Genomic DNA, 20898 nt, shown 5'->3' on the forward strand with positions numbered 1-20898 from the left:
AGTCTTTACTTTTGTCATAATGGACATTAGTCTTTACTTTTGTGAAAATGACATTAGTCTTTACTTTTGTGTTAATGGACATTAGTCTTTACTTTTGTGAAAACGACATTAATCTTTACTTTTGTCATAATGGACATTAGTCTTTACTTTTGTGAAAATGACATTAGTCTTTACTTTTGTGATAATGGACATTAGTCTTTACTTTTGTCATAATGGACATTAGTCTTTACTTTTGTCATAATGGACATTAGTCTTTACTTTTGTGAAAATGACATTAATCTTTACTTTTGTGATAATGGACTTTGGTCTTTACTTTTGTGACAATGGACATTAGTCTTTATTTTTGTGATAATGGACATCGGTCTTTACTTTTGTGATAATAAACTTTGGTCTTTACCTTTGTGATGGTGGACATTAGTCTTTACTTTTGTGATAATGGACTTTGGTCTTTACTTTTGTGATAATGGACTTTGGTCTTTACTTTTGTGATAATGGACATCAGTCTTTACTTTTGTCATAATGGACATTAGTCTTTACTTTTGTGATAATGGACATCAGTCTTTACTTTTGTGATAATAAACTTTGGTCTTTACCTTTGTGATGGTGGACATTAGTCTTTACTTTTGTGATAATGGACTTTGGTCTTTACTTTTGTGATAATAGACATTAGTCTTTACTTTTGTGATAATGGACTTTGGTCTTTACTTTTGTGATAATGGACATCAGTCTTTACTTTTGTCATAATGGACATTAGTCTTTACTTTTGTGATAATGGACATCAGTCTTTACTTTTGTGATAATGGACATTAGTCTTTACTTTTGTCATAATAGACAATAGTCTTTACTTTTGTGATAATGGACATTAGTCTTTACTTTTGTGATAATGGACATTAGTCTTTACTCTTGTGATAATGGACATTAGTCTTTACTTTTGTCATAATAGACATTAGTCTTTACTTTTGTGATAATGGACATTAGTCTTTACTCTTGTGATAATGGACATTAGTCTTTACTTTTGTCATAATAGACAATAGTCTTTACTTTTGTGATAATGGACATTAGTCTTTACTCTTGTGATAATGGACATTAGTCTTTACTTTTGTAATAATGGACATTAGTCTTTACTTTTGTGAAAATGACATTAGTCTTTACTTTTGTCATAATGGACATTAGTCTTTACTTTTGTGAAAATGACATTAGTCTTTACTTTTGTGATAATGGACATTAGTCTTTACTTTTGTGAAAACGACATTAATCTTTACTTTTGTCATAATGGACATTAGTCTTTACTTTTGTGAAAATGACATTAGTCTTTACTTTTGTGATAATGGACATTAGTCTTTACTTTTGTCATAATGGACATTAGTCTTTACTTTTGTGAAAATGACATTAATCTTTACTTTTGTGATAATGGACTTTGGTCTTTACTTTTGTGACAATGGACATTAGTCTTTACTTTTGTGATAATGGACATTAGTCTTTACTTTTGTGATGGTGGATATTAGTCTTTACTTTTGTGATAATAAACTTTGGTCTTTACCTTTGTGATGGTGGACATTAGTCTTTACTTTTGTGATAATGGACTTTGGTCTTTACTTTTGTGATAATGGACATTAGTCTTTACTTTTGTGATAATAAACTTTGGTCTTTACCTTTGTGATGGTGGACATTGGTCTTTACTTTTGTCATAATCGACATTAGTCTTTACTTTTGTGATAATGGACATTAGTCTTTACTCTTGTGATAATGGACATTAGTCTTTACTTTTGTCATAATGGACATTAGTCTTTACTTTTGTGATAATGGACATTAGTCTTTACTTTTGTCATAATGGACATCAGTCTTTACTTTTGTGATAATGGACATTAGTCTTTACTTTTGTCATAATGGACATTAGTATTTACTCTTGTGATAATGGACATTAGTCTTTACTTTTGTCATAATGGACATTAGTCTTTACTTTTGTGAAAATGACATTAGTCTTTACTTTTGTCATAATGGACATTAGTCTTTACTTTTGTGAAAATGACATTAGTCTTTACTTTTGTGATAATGGACATTAGTCTTTACTTTTGTGATAATGGACTTTGGTCTTTACTTTTGTGATAATGGACATTAGTCTTTACTTTTGTGATAATGGACATTAGTCTTTACTTTTGTGATAATGGACTTTGGTCTTTACTTTTGTGATAATGGACATTAGTCTTTACTTTTTACTTTTGTGATAATGGACATTAGTCTTTACCTTTGTCATAATAGACATTAGTCTTTACTTTTGTGAAAATGACATTAGTCTTTACTTTTGTCATAATGGACATCAGTCTTTACTCTTGTGATAATGGACATTAGTCTTTACTTTTGTCATAATGGACATTAGTCTTTACTTTTGTGAAAATGACATTAGTCTTTACTTTTGTCATAATGGACATTAGTCTTTACTTTTGTGAAAATGACATTAGTCTTTACTTTTGTGATAATGGACATTAGTCTTTACTTTTGTGAAAATTACATTAGTCTTTACTTTTGTGATAATGGACATTAGTCTTTACTTTTGTGATAATGGACATTAGTCTTTACTTTTGTCATGATGGACATTAGTCTTTACTGTTGTGATAATGGACATTAGTCTTTACTTTTGTGATAATGGACATTAGTATTTGTGATGGTGGACATGAATTAGTCTTTACTTCTACGGCTGAAATGTGTTGTACCTTCTATTGCAGCTGAATGAAGACCGAGAGGTTGGAATTTCTTCTTCCAAAGGGACATTCCCTTGACTTCACTCAGGTGATAGAGAAGTGCTTCTGAGCCGCTGCAAAATAACCAGCAGGTGGTGTTGGAGGACTTTGATGAGAAAAAAGACAGTAGTGCAAGCAAAGAGGAATAAAAGACATATAACAGGATGTGATGTCCTAAGAAGACACATAACAGGATGTGATGTCCTAAGAAGACACATGACAGGATGTGACGTCCTAAGAAGACACATAACAGGATGTGACATCCTAACAAGACACATAACAGGATGTGACATCCTAAGAAGACACATAACAGGATGTGACGTCCTAACAAGACACATAACAGGATGTGACGTCCTAAGAAGACACATAACAGGATGTGACGTCCTAACAAGACACATAACAGGATGTGACGTCCTAAGAAGACACATAACAGGATGTGATGTCCTAAGAAGACACATAACAGGATGTGACGTCCTAAGAAGACACATAACAGGATGTGACGTCCTAAGAAGACACATAACAGGATGTGACGTCCTAAGAAGACACATAACAGGATGTGACGTCCTAAGAAGACACATAACAGGATGTGACGTCCTAAGAAGACACATAACAGGATGTGACGTCCTAAGAAGACACATAACAGGATGTGACGTCCTAAGAAGACACATAACAGGATGTGACGTCCTAAGAAGACACATAACAGGATGTGACGTCCTAAGAAGACACATAACAGGATGTGACGTCCTAAGAAGACACATGACAGGATGTGACGTCCTAAGAAGACACATGACAGGATGTGACGTCCTAAGAAGACACATAACAGGATGTGATGTCCTAAGAAGACACATAACAGGATGTGACGTCCTAAGAAGACACATAACAGGATGTGACGTCCTAAGAAGACACATAACAGGATGTGATGTCCTAAGAAGACACATAACAGGATGTGACGTCCTAAGAAGACACATAACAGGATGTGACGTCCTAAGAAGACACATAACAGGATGTGACGCCCTAAGAAGACACATCACAGGATGTGACGTTCTAAGAAGACACATAACAGGATGTGACGTCCTAAGAAGACACATAACAGGATGTGACGTCCTAAGAAGACACATAACAGGATGTGACGTCCTAAGAAGACACATAACAGGATGTGACGTCCTAAGAAGACACATAACAGGATGTGATGTCCTAAGAAGACACATAACAGGATGTGACGTCCTAAGAAGACACATAACATGATGTGACGTCCTAAGAAGACACATAACAGGATGTGATGTCCTAAGAAGACACATAACAGGATGTGACGTCCTAAGAAGACACATAACAGGATGTGACGTCCTAAGAAGACACATAACAGGATGTGATGTCCTAAGAAGACACATAACAGGATGTGACGTCCTAAGAAGACACATAACAGGATGTGACGTCCTAAGAAGACACATAACAGGATGTGATGTCCTAAGAAGACACATAACAGGATGTGATGTCCTAAGAAGACACATAACAGGATGTGATGCCCTAAGAAGACAATACAAACCTCTGCAGATGGCTGATAACCAGCTTCTGGATGCTGGAGTAAGATGATTCAATGGTCTGGCCCAGCTTCTTCAGGCCCTTGGATGAAGAGCAGAGAAACAAATAGAAATGCTCAGGCTGCTCAGTACAATAGGAGCAATAAAATATGTATTAAAAGATCAATGACTATGTAGGAGATGTTTTGCACTAAAATGTGACATAATCTACTGCATATATTTTAATGGCACTTTTTAACAGTTTTAGCACGCTGACATCTTTGCCAGACTTGAGTCTGTGGTCTCGGGCATGATGAGAAGAGAGATAGCGGCTGCTCTGGAACTTTTGTTCTATGGTGAGGAAATGACTCGCCTGTATCGTGCTGCTAACGCTATCCATCCATCCATCCATCCATCTATCCATCCATTTTCTCCCGCTTATAAGAGGTCGGGTCGTGGGGGCAGCAGCCTAAGCAGAGAAGCCCAGACTCCCTCTCCCTAGCCATTTCGTCCAGCTCCTCCCGGGGGATCCCGAGGCGTTCCCAGGTAGGGATGTCCCGATCCAGGTTTTTGCACTTCCGATCCGATACCGATATTGTTTTTGCACTTCCGATCCGATACCGATACTGACCGATACCGATACTGACCGATACTGGCCTATCCGAGCATGTATTAAAGTTTAAAGTTATTTAGCCTACTTAATTGTCAGAATCATGTTGAAAAGGGTTTTAGTACTCTTGATAACAACTAGCCAGCTGAATTAGGGGAGTTTGAATAATACACAATGGTTGGTAACAAGAAACTGACCTGTTTATTCAAGGATAAACACAAAATAGACAAAATGATACATGACAAACAGAAATGGCATCATTGAACTAGGGCTGGGCGATATGGCCTTTTTTTAATATTGCGATATTTTAAGGCCATATTGCGATACACGATATATATCTGGATATTTTGCCTTAGCCTTGAATGAACACTTGATGCATATAATCACAGCAGTATGATGATTCTATGTGTTTTGATTGATTGATTGAGACTTTTATTAGTAGGTTGCACAGTGAAGTACATATTCCGTACAATTGACCACTAAATGGTAACACCCCAATAAGTTTTTCACACTTGTTTAAGTCGGGGTCCACTTAAATTGATTCATGATACAGATATATACTATCATCATAATACAGTCATCACACAAGATAATCACATTGAATTATTTACATTATTTATAATCCAGGGTGTGGAGGGGGGCGCCGGATGTAAGTGTCAAAAAGACAGCCAAAAGAGTTTGATATGAGAATAAATCTAAAGTTAAAATATAGGGTAGAAATGCACCCATTTGCAGGAAATGTAGTCTTGATTTTCAAAATGTTCTTTCAAGGCTTGCATGTCTACATTAAAACATTCTTCGTCATATTGCATTAATATATGCTACTTTTAAACTTTCATGCAGAGAAGGAAATCACAACTAAAAAAATCACTAATTTTTTCATACGATGTTGATGTGGAAATTCTTGCCTCGGCATTTTGATGGTGTGGACGTGTGGCACCGAATGGAGATAAGCGTCTCGACAGACGTCACAATATTTGAACAATGATGACGAAAACTGTTTTCTCTGTCGTGTCCGTGTGTCGAAAATTGTTATGCGCTTATTTTTTTATTTGATTTTGTGCGTGGCATATAATTGCTATGCGCAGAGGACGCTTGAGCAGTGCACAATTGCACAGACGCAGCTTAGAGGGAACGTTGGTCACACGGCTGCGCTAGCATCACAGCTAACGTTAGCCATGCTGCTACCTCTCTGCTGGGAGAGGACGTATACGTATGTGATGTATGACGTGACAGTATGTGACGTATGTCGTGACAGTATGTGACGTATGACGTGACAGTATGTGACGTATGACGTGACAGTATGTGACGTATGACGTGACAGTATGTGACGTATGACGTGACAGTATGTGACGTATGACGTGACAGTATGTGACGTATGACGTGACAGTATGTGACGTGTGTCGTGACAGTATGTGACGTATGACGTGACAGTATGTGACGTATGACGTGACAGTATGTGACGTATGACGTGACAGTATGTGACGTATGACGTGACAGTATGTGACGTATGACGTGACAGTATGTGACGTATGAGGTGACAGTATGTGACGTATGACGTGACAGTATGTGACGTATGAGGTGACAGTATGTGACGTATGACGTGACAGTATGTGACGTATGAGGTGACAGTATGTGACGTATGACGTGACAGTATGTGACGTATGAGGTGACAGTATGTGACGTATGACGTGACAGTATGTGACGTATGACGTGACAGTATGTGACGTATGACGTGACAGTATGTGACGTATGACGTGACAGTATGTGACGTATGACGTGACAGTATGTGACGTATGACGTGACAGTATGTGACGTATGACGTGACAGTATGTGACGTGTGTCGTGACAGTATGTGACGTATGACGTGACAGTATGTGACGTATGTCGTGACAGTATGTGACGTATGACGTGACAGTATGTGACGTATGTCGTGACAGTATGTGACGTATGTCGTGACAGTATGTGACGTATGACGTGACAGTATGTGACGTATGTCGTGACAGTATGTGACGTATGTCGTGACAGTATGTGACGTATGACGTGACAGTATGTGACGTATGACGTGACAGTATGTGACGTATGACGTGACAGTATGTGACGTATGAGGTGACAGTATGTGACGTATGATGTGACAGTATGTGACGTATGTCGTGACAGTATGTGACGTATGACGTGACAGTATGTGACGTATGACGTGACAGTATGTGACGTATGACGTGACAGTATGTGACGTATGACGTGACAGTATGTGACGTGTGTCGTGACAGTATGTGACGTATGACGTGACAGTATGTGACGTATGACGTGACAGTATGTGACGTATGGCGTGACAGTATGTGACGTATGACGTGACAGTATGTGACGTATGACGTGACAGTATGTGACGTATGAGGTGACAGTATGTGACGTATGACGTGACAGTATGTGACGTATGACGTGACAGTATGTGACGTATGACGTGACAGTATGTGACGTATGTCGTGACAGTATGTGACGTGTGACGTGACAGTATGTGACGTGTGTAAGAAGGTGCGCTTGCTGTCTGTGAGAAGGAGACACAGAAAAGAGTGAGAAGAGCCTGTCGTGTAATGCCAGCCGCTAAAAGCAACTGCGTGAGAATCCACAGACCTGTGGATGTGTTGAATGTGTGCTGGAAAATGCGGAACGGAAATTAGGGAGCAGCAAAAAAGTGGAATGTATTATTTATATTTTTAAAAACTGGATCTGGATCGGCATTTTCCAATGTCTTGCCGATACGCATTTTTTGGCAAATATCGGCGGCCGATCCGATCCAAATATCAGATCGGGACATCCCTATTCCCAGGCCAGCTGGGAGACATAGTCTTCCCAATGTGTTCTGCCGGTCGGACGTGCCCCAAACACCTCCCTAGGGAGGCGTTCGGGTGGCATCCTGACCAGATGCCCGAACCACATCATCTGGCTCCTCTCCATGTGGAGGAGCAGCGGCTTTACTTTGAGCTCCCCCCGGATGACAGAGCTTCGCACCCTATCTCTAAGGGAGAGACCCGCCACCCGGCGGAGGAAACTCATTTCGGCCGCTTGTACCGGTGATCTTGTCCTTTCGGTCATAACCCAAAGCTCATGACCATAGGTGAGGATGGGAACGTAGATCGACCGGTAAACTGAGAGCTTTGCCTTCCGGCTCAGCTCCTTCTTCACCACAACGGATCGATACAGCGTCCGCATTACTGAAGACGCCGCATCGATCCGCCTGTCGATCTCACCATCCACTCTTCCCTCACTCGTGAGTAAGACTCCAAGGTACTTGAACTCCTCCATTTGGGGCAAGATCTCCTCCCCAACCCGGAGATGGCACTCCACCCTTTTGCGGGCGAGAACCATGGACTCGGACTAGAACAGTTGTCGGCAACCTTTACCACTCTAAGAGCCATTTTGACCAGTTTCACATATTAAAGAAAACAATGGGAGCCACTAAAATCTTTTGGAATTTAAAATGAAACACTGCATACAAAGTTTTTTTTGCTTTAAGCTATGTATAAACAAGGGTCTCAGACACGTGGCCCGCACCTTAATATGAAAATTGAATGTTAGTGCGGCCCGCGAGTTTTATATGAATGGCACTTGACAGCGTTATACTTGTCAACCCTCCCGATTTTTCCGGCAGACTACGAATTTCAGGGCAAATATTCTCTCGAACGTGCCGTTATGGTACAGCATTTAGGCGCCCACTACAACCAGCATGCCGGCCCGGCCACACGTTGTATGAGGCTTCTGCTTGCTCACGTAAGTGACAGCAAGGCATACAGTACTTGGTCAACAACCACACAGGTTACACTGACGGTGGCGGTATAAACAACTTTAACACTCTTACTAATAATGCGCCACACTGTGAACCCACACCAAACAAGAATGACAAACACATTTCGGGAGAACATCTGCACCGTAACACAACATAAACACAACAGAACAAATACCCAGAATCCCATGCAGCCCTAACTCTTCCGGGCTACATTATACACCCCCGCTACCAAACCCCGCCCACCTCAACCGACGCACGTGGGGGCGGGGGGGGGTGTTTGGTGGTAGCAGGGGTGTATAATGTAGCCCGGAAGAGTCTGGGCTGCATGGGATTCTGGGTATTTGTTCTGTTGTGTTTATGTTGTGTTAAGGTGCAGATGTTCTCCCGAAATGTGTTTGTCATTCTTGTTTGGTTTTGGTTCAAAGTGTGGCGCATTATTAGTAAGAGTGTTAAAGTTGTTTTATATGGCCACTGTCAGTGTAACCTGTGTGGCTTTTGACCAAGTATGCCTTGCTGTCACTTACGTGTGCAAGCAGAAAATGCTTACAATAAGAGGCTGGGCACGCACACTGTTCATACAGGTTGTGGAGGGCGCCAAAATCTGTACCATCATGGCACGCCCTTATTATTGTTGTAAGGGTGACAATCGGAGAATGTTAATCCTGGTAGTTTTCTGCGAGAGGCACTGAAATCCGGAAGTCTACAGGGTAAATCGGGGGAGGTCGGCAAGTATGCTGCTGAGCCGCATCAGAGTGATCAAAGAGCAGCGGGTTGCCGACCCCTGGACTAGGAGGTGCTGATTGTCATCCCAGTCGCTTCACACTCGGCTGCGAACCGATCCAGTGAGAGCTGAAGATCCTGGCCAGATGAAGCCATCAGGACCACAATAGCTTCAGTTTCTTCTTCAAATTCGTTTTCGCTACCTGCCTCCACACTACAACCATCCGTTTCAATACATGCGTAATCTGTTGAATCGCTTAAGCCGCTGAAATCCGAGTTTGAATCCCAGCTAATGTCGCTATAGCTTGCTGTTCTTTCCGCCATGTTTGTTTGTGTTGGCTTCACTATGTGACGTCACAGGAAAATGGACGGGTGTTTATAACGATGGTTAAAATCAGGCACTTTGAAGCTTTTTTTAGGGATATTGCGTGATGGGTAAAATTTTGAAAAAAACTTCGAAAAATATAATAAGCCACTGGGAACTGATTTTTAATGGTTTTAACTATTCTGAAATTGTTATAATGTTCCCCTTTAACGTCATTTCCCCTCGCTTTCCGGCGTACGTTTAAGAGCGCACTGCTGTGTTTAGATGGAGACCAATGTGGACAATATTGGAGACACTTATCTCCACACTAAAAGTATACAGCGAAGGAGAAAACTATTTAATGTTGCTTTTATTTTCTCAATACCAGCGTCCATGTGACAGAGTTAAGGAGGTGAGGAAGCATGCAGCAGGCGATGTGTCAAGAACGTTGTCACAACTTGTTTATGAATGGGTTATACTTGTATAGCGCTTTTCTACCTTCAAGGCACTCAAAGCGCTTTGACACTATTTCCACATTCACACACACATTCACACACTGATGGCGGGAGCTGCCATGCAAGGTGCTAACCACGACCCATCAGGAGCAAGGCTGAAGTGTCTTGCTCAAAGACACAACGGACGTGACTAGGGTGGGAGAAGCCAGGGATTGAACCAGGAACTCTCAGGTTGCTGGCACGGCCGCTTTGCCAACCGAGCCACGCCGTACATCATTACGTCATCACGAGATTGTTTTATGAATACTATCACCAGGTAATGTTGCAGTATTTAGTAGGACTACATCATTATGTCATCACTACATTGTTTTATGAATACTATCACAAGGTAACATTGTAGTATTTTGTAGGAATACATTGTTTTATGAATACTATCACGAGGTAATATTGCAGTATTTTGTAGGACTACATCATTATGTCATCACTACATTGTTTTATGAATACTATCACGAGGTAATATTGCAGTATTTAGTAGGACTACATCATTATGTCATCACTACATTGTTTTATGAATACTATCACGAGGTAATATTGCAGTATTTAGTAGGACTACATCATTATGTCATCACTACATTGTTTTATGAATACTATCACAATGTAACATTGTAGTATTTTGTAGGAATACATTGTTTTATGAATACTATCACGAGGTAATATTGCAGTATTTTGTAGGACTACATCATTATGTCATCACTACATTGTTTTATGAATACTATCACAATGTAACATTGTAGTATTTTGTAGGAATACATTGTTTTATGAATACTATCACGAGGTAATATTGCAGTATTTTGTAGGACTACATCATTATGTCATCACTACATTGTTTTGTGAATACTATCACGAGGTAATATTGCAGTATTTTGTAGGACTACATCATTATGTCATCACTACATTGTTTTATGAATACTATCACGAGGTAATATTGCAGTATTTAGTAGGACTACATCATTATGTCATCACTACATTGTTTTATGAATACTATCACAAGGTAACATTGTAGTATTTTGTAGGAATACATTGTTTTATGAATACTATCACGAGGTAATATTGCAGTATTTTGTAGGACTACATCATTATGTCATCACTACATTGTTTTATGAATACTATCACGAGGTAATATTGCAGTATTTTGTAGGACTACATCATTATGTCATCACTACATTGTTTTATGAATACTATCGCGAGGTAATATTGCAGTATTTGGTGGGACTACATCATTATGTCATCACTACATTGTTTTATGAATACTATCATGAGGTAGTATTGCAGTATTTTGTAGGACTACATCATTATGTCATCACTACATTGTTTTATGAATACTATCACCAGGTAATATTGCAGTATTTTGTAGGACTACATCATTATGTCATCACTACATTGTTTTTTGAATACTATCACGAGGTAATATTGCAGTATTTTGTAGGACTACATCATTATGTCATCACTACATTGTTTTATGAATACTATCACGAGGTAATATTGCAGTATTTTGTGGGACTACATCATTATGTCATCACTACATTGTTTTATGAATACTATCACCAGGTAATATTGCAGTATTTTGTAGGTCTACATCATTATGTCATCACTACATTGTTTGATGAATACTATCACCAGGTAATATTGCAGTATTTTGTAGGACTACATCATTATGTCATCTCTACATTGTTTGATGAATACTATCACCAGGTAATATTGCAGTATTTTGTAGGTCTACATCATTATGTCATCACTGCATTGTTTTATGAATACTATCACAAGGTAATATTGCAGTATTTTGTAGGACTACATCATTATGTCATCACTAGATTGTTTTATGAATACTATCCCAAGGTAATATTACAGTATTTTGTAGGACTACATCATTATGTCATCACTACATTGTTTTTTGAATACTATCACGAGGTAATATTGCAGTATTTTGTAGGACTACATCATTATGTCATCACTACATTGTTTTATGAATACTATCACGAGGTAATATTGCAGTATTTTGTAGGACTACATCATTATGTCATCACTAGATTGTTTTATGAATACTATCCCAAGGTAATATTACAGTATTTTGTAGGACTACATCATTATGTCATCACTACATTGTTTTATGAATACTATCACGAGGTAATATTGCAGTATTTTGTAGGACTACATCATTATGTCATCACTAGATTGTTTTATGAATACTATCCCAAGGTAATATTACAGTATTTTGTAGGACTACATCATTATGTCATCACTACATTGTTTTTTGAATACTATCACGAGGTAATATTGCAGTATTTTGTAGGACTACATCATTATGTCATCACTACATTGTTTTTTGAATACTATCACGAGGTAATATTGCAGTATTTTGTAGGACTACATCATTATGTCATCACTACATTGTTTTATGAATACTATCGCGAGGTAATATTGCAGTATTTGGTGGGACTACATCATTATGTCATCACTACATTGTTTTATGAATACTATCATGAGTTAGTATTGCAGTATTTTGTAGGACTACATCATTATGTCATCACTACATTGTTTTATGAATACTATCACCAGGTAATATTGCAGTATTTTGTAGGACTACATCATTATGTCATCACTACATTGTTTTTTGAATACTATCACGAGGTAATATTGCAGTATTTTGTAGGAATACATTGTTGTATGAATACTATCACGAGGTAATACTGCAGTATGTTGTAGGACTACATCATTATGTCATCACTACATTGTGTTATGAATACTATCCCAAGGTAATATTGCAGTATTTTGTAGGACTACCTCATTATGTCATCACTACATTGTTTTATGAATACTATCACGAGGTAATATTGCAGTATTTTGTAGGACTACATCATTATGTCATCACTGCATTGTTTTATGAATACTATCACGAGGTAATATTGCAGTATTTTGTAGGAATACATTGTTGTATGAATACTATCACGAGGTAATACTGCAGTATGTTGTAGGACTACATCATTATGTCATCACTACATTGTGTTATGAATACTATCCCAAGGTAATATTGCAGTATTTTGTAGGACTACCTCATTATGTCATCACTACATTGTTTTATGAATACTATCACAAGGTAATATTGCAGTATTTTGTAGGAATACATTGTTTTATGAATACTATCACGAGGTAATATTGCAGTATTTGGTGGGACTACATCATTATGTCATCACTACATTATTTTATGAATACTATCACAAGGTAATATTGCAGTATTTTGTAGGACTACATCATTATGTCATCACTACATTGTTTTATGAATACTATCACGAGGTAATATTGCAGTATTTTGTAGGACTACATCATTATGTCATCACTGCATTGTTTTATGAATACTATCATGAGGTAATATTGCAGTATTTTGTAGGAATACATTGTTTTATGAATACTATCACAAGGTAATATTGCAGTATTTTGTAGGACTACATCATTATGTCATCACTACATTGTTTTATGAATACTATCATGAGGTAATATTGCAGTATGTTGTAGGACTACATCATTATGTCATCACTAAATTGTTTTCTGAATACTATCATGAGGTAATATTGCAGTATTTTGTAGGAATACATTGTTTTATGAATACTATCACAAGGTAATATTGTAGCATTTTGTAGGACTACATCATTATATCATCACTACATTGTTTTATGAATACTATCACGAGGTAATATTGCAGTATGTTGTAGGACTACATCATTATGTCATCACTACATTGTTTTATGAATACTATCATGAGGTAATATTGCAGTATTTTGTAGGACTACATCATTATGTCATCACTACATTGTTTGATGAATACTATCACGAGGTAATATTGCAGTATTTTGTAGGACTACATCATTATGTCATCACTACATTGTTTTTTGAATACTATCACAAGGTAATATTGCAGTATTTTGTAGGACTACATCATTATGTCATCACTACATTGTTTGATGAATACTATCATGAGGTAATATTGCAGTATGTTGTAGGACTACATCATTATGTCATCACTACATTGTTTTATGAATACTATCATGAGGTAATATTACAGAATTTTGTAGGACTACATCACTATGTCATCACTACATTGTTTTATGAATACTATCACGAGGTAATATTGCAGTATTTTGTAGGACTACATCATTATGTCATCACTACATTGTTTTTTGAATACTATCACAAGGTAATATTGCAGTATTTTGTAGGAATACATTGTTTTATGAATACCATCACGAGGTAATACTGCAGTATGTTGTAGGACTACATCATTATGTCATCACTACATTGTTTTATGAATACTATCACGAGGTAATATTGCAGTATTTTGTAGGACTACATCATTATGTCATCACTACATTGTTTTATGAATACTATCATGAGGTAATATTGCAGTATTTTGTAGGACTACATCATTATGTCATCACTACATTGTTTTATGAATACTATCACAAGGTAATATTGTAGTATTTTGTAGGACTACATCATTATGTCATCACTACATTGATTTATGAATACTATCACGAGGTAATATTGCAGTATTTTGTAGGACTACATCATTATGTCATCACTACATTGTTTTTTGAATACTATCACGAGGTAATATTGTAGTATTTTGTAGGACTACATCATTATGTCATCACTACATTGTTTGATGAATACTATCACCAGGTAATATTGCAGTATTTTGTAGGACTACATCATTATGTCATCTCTACATTGTTTGATGAATACTATCACCAGGTAATATTGCAGTATTTTGTAGGTCTACATCATTATGTCATCACTGCATTGTTTTATGAATACTATCACAAGGTAATATTGCAGTATTTTGTAGGACTACATCATTATGTCATCACTAGATTGTTTTATAAATACTATCCCAAGGTAATATTGCAGTATTTTGTAGGACTACATCATTATGTCATCACTACATTGTTTTTTGAATACTATCACGAGGTAATATTGCAGTATTTTGTAGGACTACATCATTATGTCATCACTACATTGTTTTATGAATACTATCACCAGGTAATATTGCAGTATTTTGTAGGACTACATCATTATGTCATCACTACATTGTTTTTTGAATACTATCACGAGGTAATATTGTAGTATTTTGTAGGACTACATCATTATGTCATCACTACATTGATTTATGAATACTATCACGAGGTAATATTGCAGTATTTTGTAGGACTACATCATTATGTCATCACTACATTGTTTTTTGAATACTATCACGAGGTAATATTGCAGTATTTTGTAGGACCACATCATTATGTCATCACTACATTGTTTGATGAATACTATCATGAGGTAATATTACAGAATTTTGTAGGACTACATCATTATGTCATCACTACATTGTTTTATGAATACTATCACGAGGTAATATTGCAGTATTTTGTAGGACCACATCATTATGTCATCACTACATTGTTTGATGAATACTATCATGAGGTAATATTGCAGTATGTTGTAGGACTACATCATTATGTCATCACTACATTGTTTTATGAATACTATCATGAGGTAATATTACAGAATTTTGTAGGACTACATCACTATGTCATCACTACATTGTTTTATGAATACTATCACGAGGTAATATTGCAGTATTTTGTAGGACTACATCATTATGTCATCACTACATTGTTTTTTGAATACTATCACAAGGTAATATTGCAGTATTTTGTAGGAATACATTGTTTTATGAATACTATCACGAGGTAATACTGCAGTATGTTGTAGGACTACATCATTATGTCATCACTACATTGTTTTATGAATACTATCACGAGGTAATATTGCAGTATTTTGTAGGACTACATCATTATGTCATCACTACATTGTTTTATGAATACTATCATGAGGTAATATTGCAGTATTTTGTAGGACTACATCATTATGTCATCGCTACATTGTTTTATGAATACTATCACGAGGTAATATTGCAGTATGTTGTAGGACTACATCATTATGTCATCACTACATTGTTTTATGAATACTATCACAAGGTAATATTGTAGTATTTTGTAGGACTACATCATTATGTCATCACTACATTGATTTATGAATACTATCACGAGGTAATATTGCAGTATTTTGTAGGACTACATCATTATGTCATCACTACATTGTTTTATGAATACTATCACAAGGTAATATTGCAGTATGTTGTAGGACTACATCATTATGTCATCACTACATTGTTTTATGAATACTATCATGAGGTAATATTGCAGTATGTTGTAGGACTACATCACTATGTCATCACTACATTGTTTTATGAATACTATCATGAGGTAATATTGCAGTATTTTGTAGGAATACATTGTTTTATGAATACTATCACAAGGTAATATTGCAGTATTTTGTAGGACTACATCATTATGTCATCACTACATTGTTTTATGAATACTATCATGAGGTAATATTGCAGTATTTTGTAGGACTACATCATTATGTCATCACTACATTGTTTTATGAATACTATCACGAGGTAATATTGCAGTATGTTGTAGGACTACATCATTATGTCATCACTACATTGTTTTTTGAATACTATCACGAGGTAATATTGCAGTATTTTGTAGGACTACATCATTATGTCATCACTACATTGTTGTATGAATACTATCACGAGGTAATATTGCAGTATTTTGTAGGACTACATCATTATGTCATCACTACATTGTTTTTTGAATACTATCACAAGGTAATATTGCAGTATTTTGTAGGACTACATCATTATGTCATCACTACATTGTTTTATGAATACTATCATGAGGTAATATTGCAGTATGTTGTAGGACTACATCACTATGTCATCACTACATTGTTTTATGAATACTATCACGAGGTAATATTGCAGTATTTTGTAGGACCACATCATTATGTCATCACCCGTATTTTCCGCACTATAAGGCGCACCGGATTATTAGCCGCACCTTCTATGAATTACATATTTCATAATTTTGTCCACCAATAAGCCGCCCCGGACTAAAAGCCGCGCCTACGCTGCGCTAAAGTGAATGTCAAAAAAACGCTGCGCTAAAGTGAATGTCAAAAAAACAGTCAGATAGTTCAGTCAAACTTTAATAATATATTGAAAACCAGCGTTCTAACAACTCTGTCCCAAAATGTACGCAAATGTGCAATCACAAACATAGTAAAATTCAAAATGGTGTAGAGCAATAGCAACATAATGTTGCTCGAACGTTAATGTCACAACACACAAAATAAACATAGCGCTCACCTTCTGAAGTTATTCTTCATTCGTAAATCCTTCGAATTCTTCGTCTTCGGTGTCCGAATTGAAAAGTTGCGGAAGTGTGGGATCCAAAAATGGCCGGCTCCGTCTCGTAGAAGTCATCGGATTCAGTGTCGCTGTTGTTGTGCAGCAGTTCTGTGAATCCTGCCTTCCGGAAAGCTCGGACCACAGTTGTGACCGAAACTATCTGCCCAGGCATTTACGATCCACTGGCAGATGTTGGCGTATGTCGACCGGCGCTATCTGCCCGTCTTAGTGAAGGTGTGTTCGCCTTCGGAGCTGTGTGAAAAAAGCCACCCGGCCTCTTCGCGTAAACTTCCCTTAACCACTCGCTCATCTTTTCTTCATCCATCCATCCCTTCGAGTTAGCTTTTATGATGACGCCGGCTGGAAAGGTCTCTTTTGGATGGGTGGAAGTTAGCATGGCAAGCTAGAACCACAGTGAAGGATGACTCCTCATTCTCTGTGGTGCGAATATTCACCGTACGTGCTCCCGTTCCACAGTGCAGTTCACAGGAATATCAGTTGCTGTGAAATACGGTAGTAATCCGTGTGCGGATGGAGAGATTGCGTCTTTTTATGAACCGGATCCTTGTCCTTTGTAGGAGCCATTTTGTGGTCTTTACAGATGTAAACAGGAAATGAAACGTACGGTGATATCCGCGCGTTTTTTCTTCTTCTTCCGGGGGCGGGTGAAGCGCTTCCTGTTCTATGGGGGCGGGTGAAGCGCTTCCTGTTCTATGGGGGCGGGTGCTTTCCTTGGCGGTTGCTTGCGTAGAAGAAGAAGCGCTTCCTGTTCTACCGGGAAAAAAGATGGCGGCTGTTTACCGAAGTTGCGAGACCGAAACTTTATGAAAATGAATCGTAATAAAGCGCACCGGGTTATTAGGCGCACTGTCAGCTTTTGAGAAAAATTGTGGTTTTTAGGTGCGCCTTATAGTGCGGAAAATACGGTACATTGTTTGATGAATACTATCATGAGGTAATATTGCAGTATGTTGTAGGACTACATCATTATGTCATCACTACATTGTTTTATGAATACTATCATGAGGTAATATTACAGAATTTTGTAGGACTACATCACTATGTCATCACTACATTGTTTTATGAATACTATCATGAGGTAATATTGCAGTATTTTGTAGGACTACATCATTATGTCATCACTACATTGTTTTATGAATACTATCACGAGGTAATATTGCAGTATGTTGTAGGACTACATCATTATGTCATCACTACATTGTTTTATGAATACTATCACGAGGTAATATTGCAGTATTTTGTAGGACTACATCATTATGTCATCACTACATTGTTTTTTGAATACTATCACAAGGTAATATTGCAGTATTTTGTAGGACTACATCATTATGTCATCACTACATTGTTTTATGAATACTATCATGAGGTAATATTGCAGTATGTTGTAGGACTACATCACTATGTCATCACTACATTGTTTTATGAATACTATCACGAGGTAATATTGCAGTATTTTGTAGGACCACATCATTATGTCATCACTACATTGTTTGATGAATACTATCATGAGGTAATATTGCAGTATGTTGTAGGACTACATCATTATGTCATCACTACATTGTTTTATGAATACTATCATGAGGTAATATTACAGAATTTTGTAGGACTACATCACTATGTCATCACTACATTGTTTTATGAATACTATCACGAGGTAATATTGCAGTATTTTGTAGGACTACATCATTGTGTCATCACTACATTGTTTTTTGAATACTATCACAAGGTAATATTGCAGTATTTTGTAGGAATACATTGTTTTATGAATACTATCACGAGGTAATACTGCAGTATGTTGTAGGACTACATCATTATGTCATCACTACATTGTTTTATGAATACTATCACGAGGTAATATTGCAGTATTTTGTAGGACTACATCATTTTGTCATCACTACATTGTTTTATGAATACTATCATGAGGTAATATTGCAGTATTTTGTAGGACTACATCATTATGTCATCACTACATTGTTTTATGAATACTATCACAAGGTAATATTGCAGTATTTTGTAGGACTACATCATTATGTCATCACTACATTGTTTTATGAATACTATCACGAGGTAATATTGCAGTATTTTGTAGGACTACATCATTATGTCATCACTACATTGTTTTATGAATACTATCACAAGGTAATATTTCAGTATGTTGTAGGACTACATCATTATGTCATCACTACATTGTTTTATGAATACTATCACAAGGTAATATTGCAGTATTTTGTAGGACTACATCATTATGTCATCACTACATTGTTTTATGAATACTATCACGAGGTAATATTGCAGTATTTTGTAGGACTACATCATTATGTCATCACTACATTGTTTTATGAATACTATCACCAGGTAATATTGCAGTATTTTGTAGGACTACATCATTATGTCATCACTACATTGTTTTATGAATACTATCACGAGGTAATATTGTAGTATTTTGTAGGACTACATCATTATGTCATCACTACATTGATTTATGAATACTATCACGAGGTAATATTGCAGTATTTTGTAGGACTACATCATTATGTCATCACTACATTGTTTTTTGAATACTATCACGAGGTAATATTGTAGTATTTTGTAGGACTACATCATTATGTCATCACTACATTGTTTTATGAATACTATCATGAGGTAATATTACAGAATTTTGTAGGACTACATCACTATGTCATCACTACATTGTTTTATGAATACTATCACGAGGTAATATTGCAGTATTTTGTAGGACCACATCATTATGTCATCACTACATTGTTTTATGAATACTATCACGAGGTAATATTGCAGTATTTTGTAGGACTACATCATTATGTCATCACTACATTGTTTTATGAATACTATCACGAGGTAATATTGCAGTATTTTGTAGGACCACATCATTATGTCATCACTACATTGTTTGATGAATACTATCATGAGGTAATATTACAGAATTTTGTAGGACTACATCACTATGTCATCACTACATTGTTTTATGAATACTATCACGAGGTAATATTGCAGTATTTTGTAGGACTACATCATTATGTCATCACTACATTGTTTTTTGAATACTATCACAAGGTAATATTGCAGTATTTTGTAGGACTACATCATTATGTCATCACTACATTGTTTTATGAATACTATCACGAGGTAATATTGCAGTATTTGGTGGGACTACATCATTATTTTATCCCTACATTGTTTTATGAATACTAGCAAAACTATCACAAGGAGTATTTTAAAGGACTACATCATTGAGTCAACACTTACCTTGACAGTCAGCTGGTTGACAAGAAGAGCTTGCAGTTCAGGACTGTACAGAACAAAAAAAATTAAAAATTAAAAAAATACACATACCAGTACACACACACATATATATATATATA

At 36.6% G+C, this 20898-nt stretch overlaps 1 protein-coding gene across 3 annotated transcripts in view; it reads right to left on the bottom strand.

The window, feature by feature from the left end:
- The window catches only part of anapc4 (anaphase promoting complex subunit 4), an 82584-nt gene that overhangs the window by 33788 nt on the left and 27898 nt on the right, over nt 1–20898 (bottom strand). For all 3 annotated transcript variants that reach the window (XM_061977484.2, XM_072915058.1, XM_061977483.2), the window contains exons 12-14: nt 20783–20825; nt 4282–4358; nt 2712–2812 (exon numbers count right to left, since the gene is read on the bottom strand). In XM_061977484.2, coding sequence (XP_061833468.2) covers nt 2712–2812; nt 4282–4358; nt 20783–20825 — 221 coding nt within the window. The remainder of the gene's footprint in view (nt 1–2711; nt 2813–4281; nt 4359–20782; nt 20826–20898) is intronic.

This window comes from Nerophis lumbriciformis, linkage group LG18 (assembly GCF_033978685.3).
Source record: "Nerophis lumbriciformis linkage group LG18, RoL_Nlum_v2.1, whole genome shotgun sequence".
Taxonomy (NCBI): Eukaryota; Metazoa; Chordata; class Actinopteri; order Syngnathiformes; family Syngnathidae; genus Nerophis; species Nerophis lumbriciformis.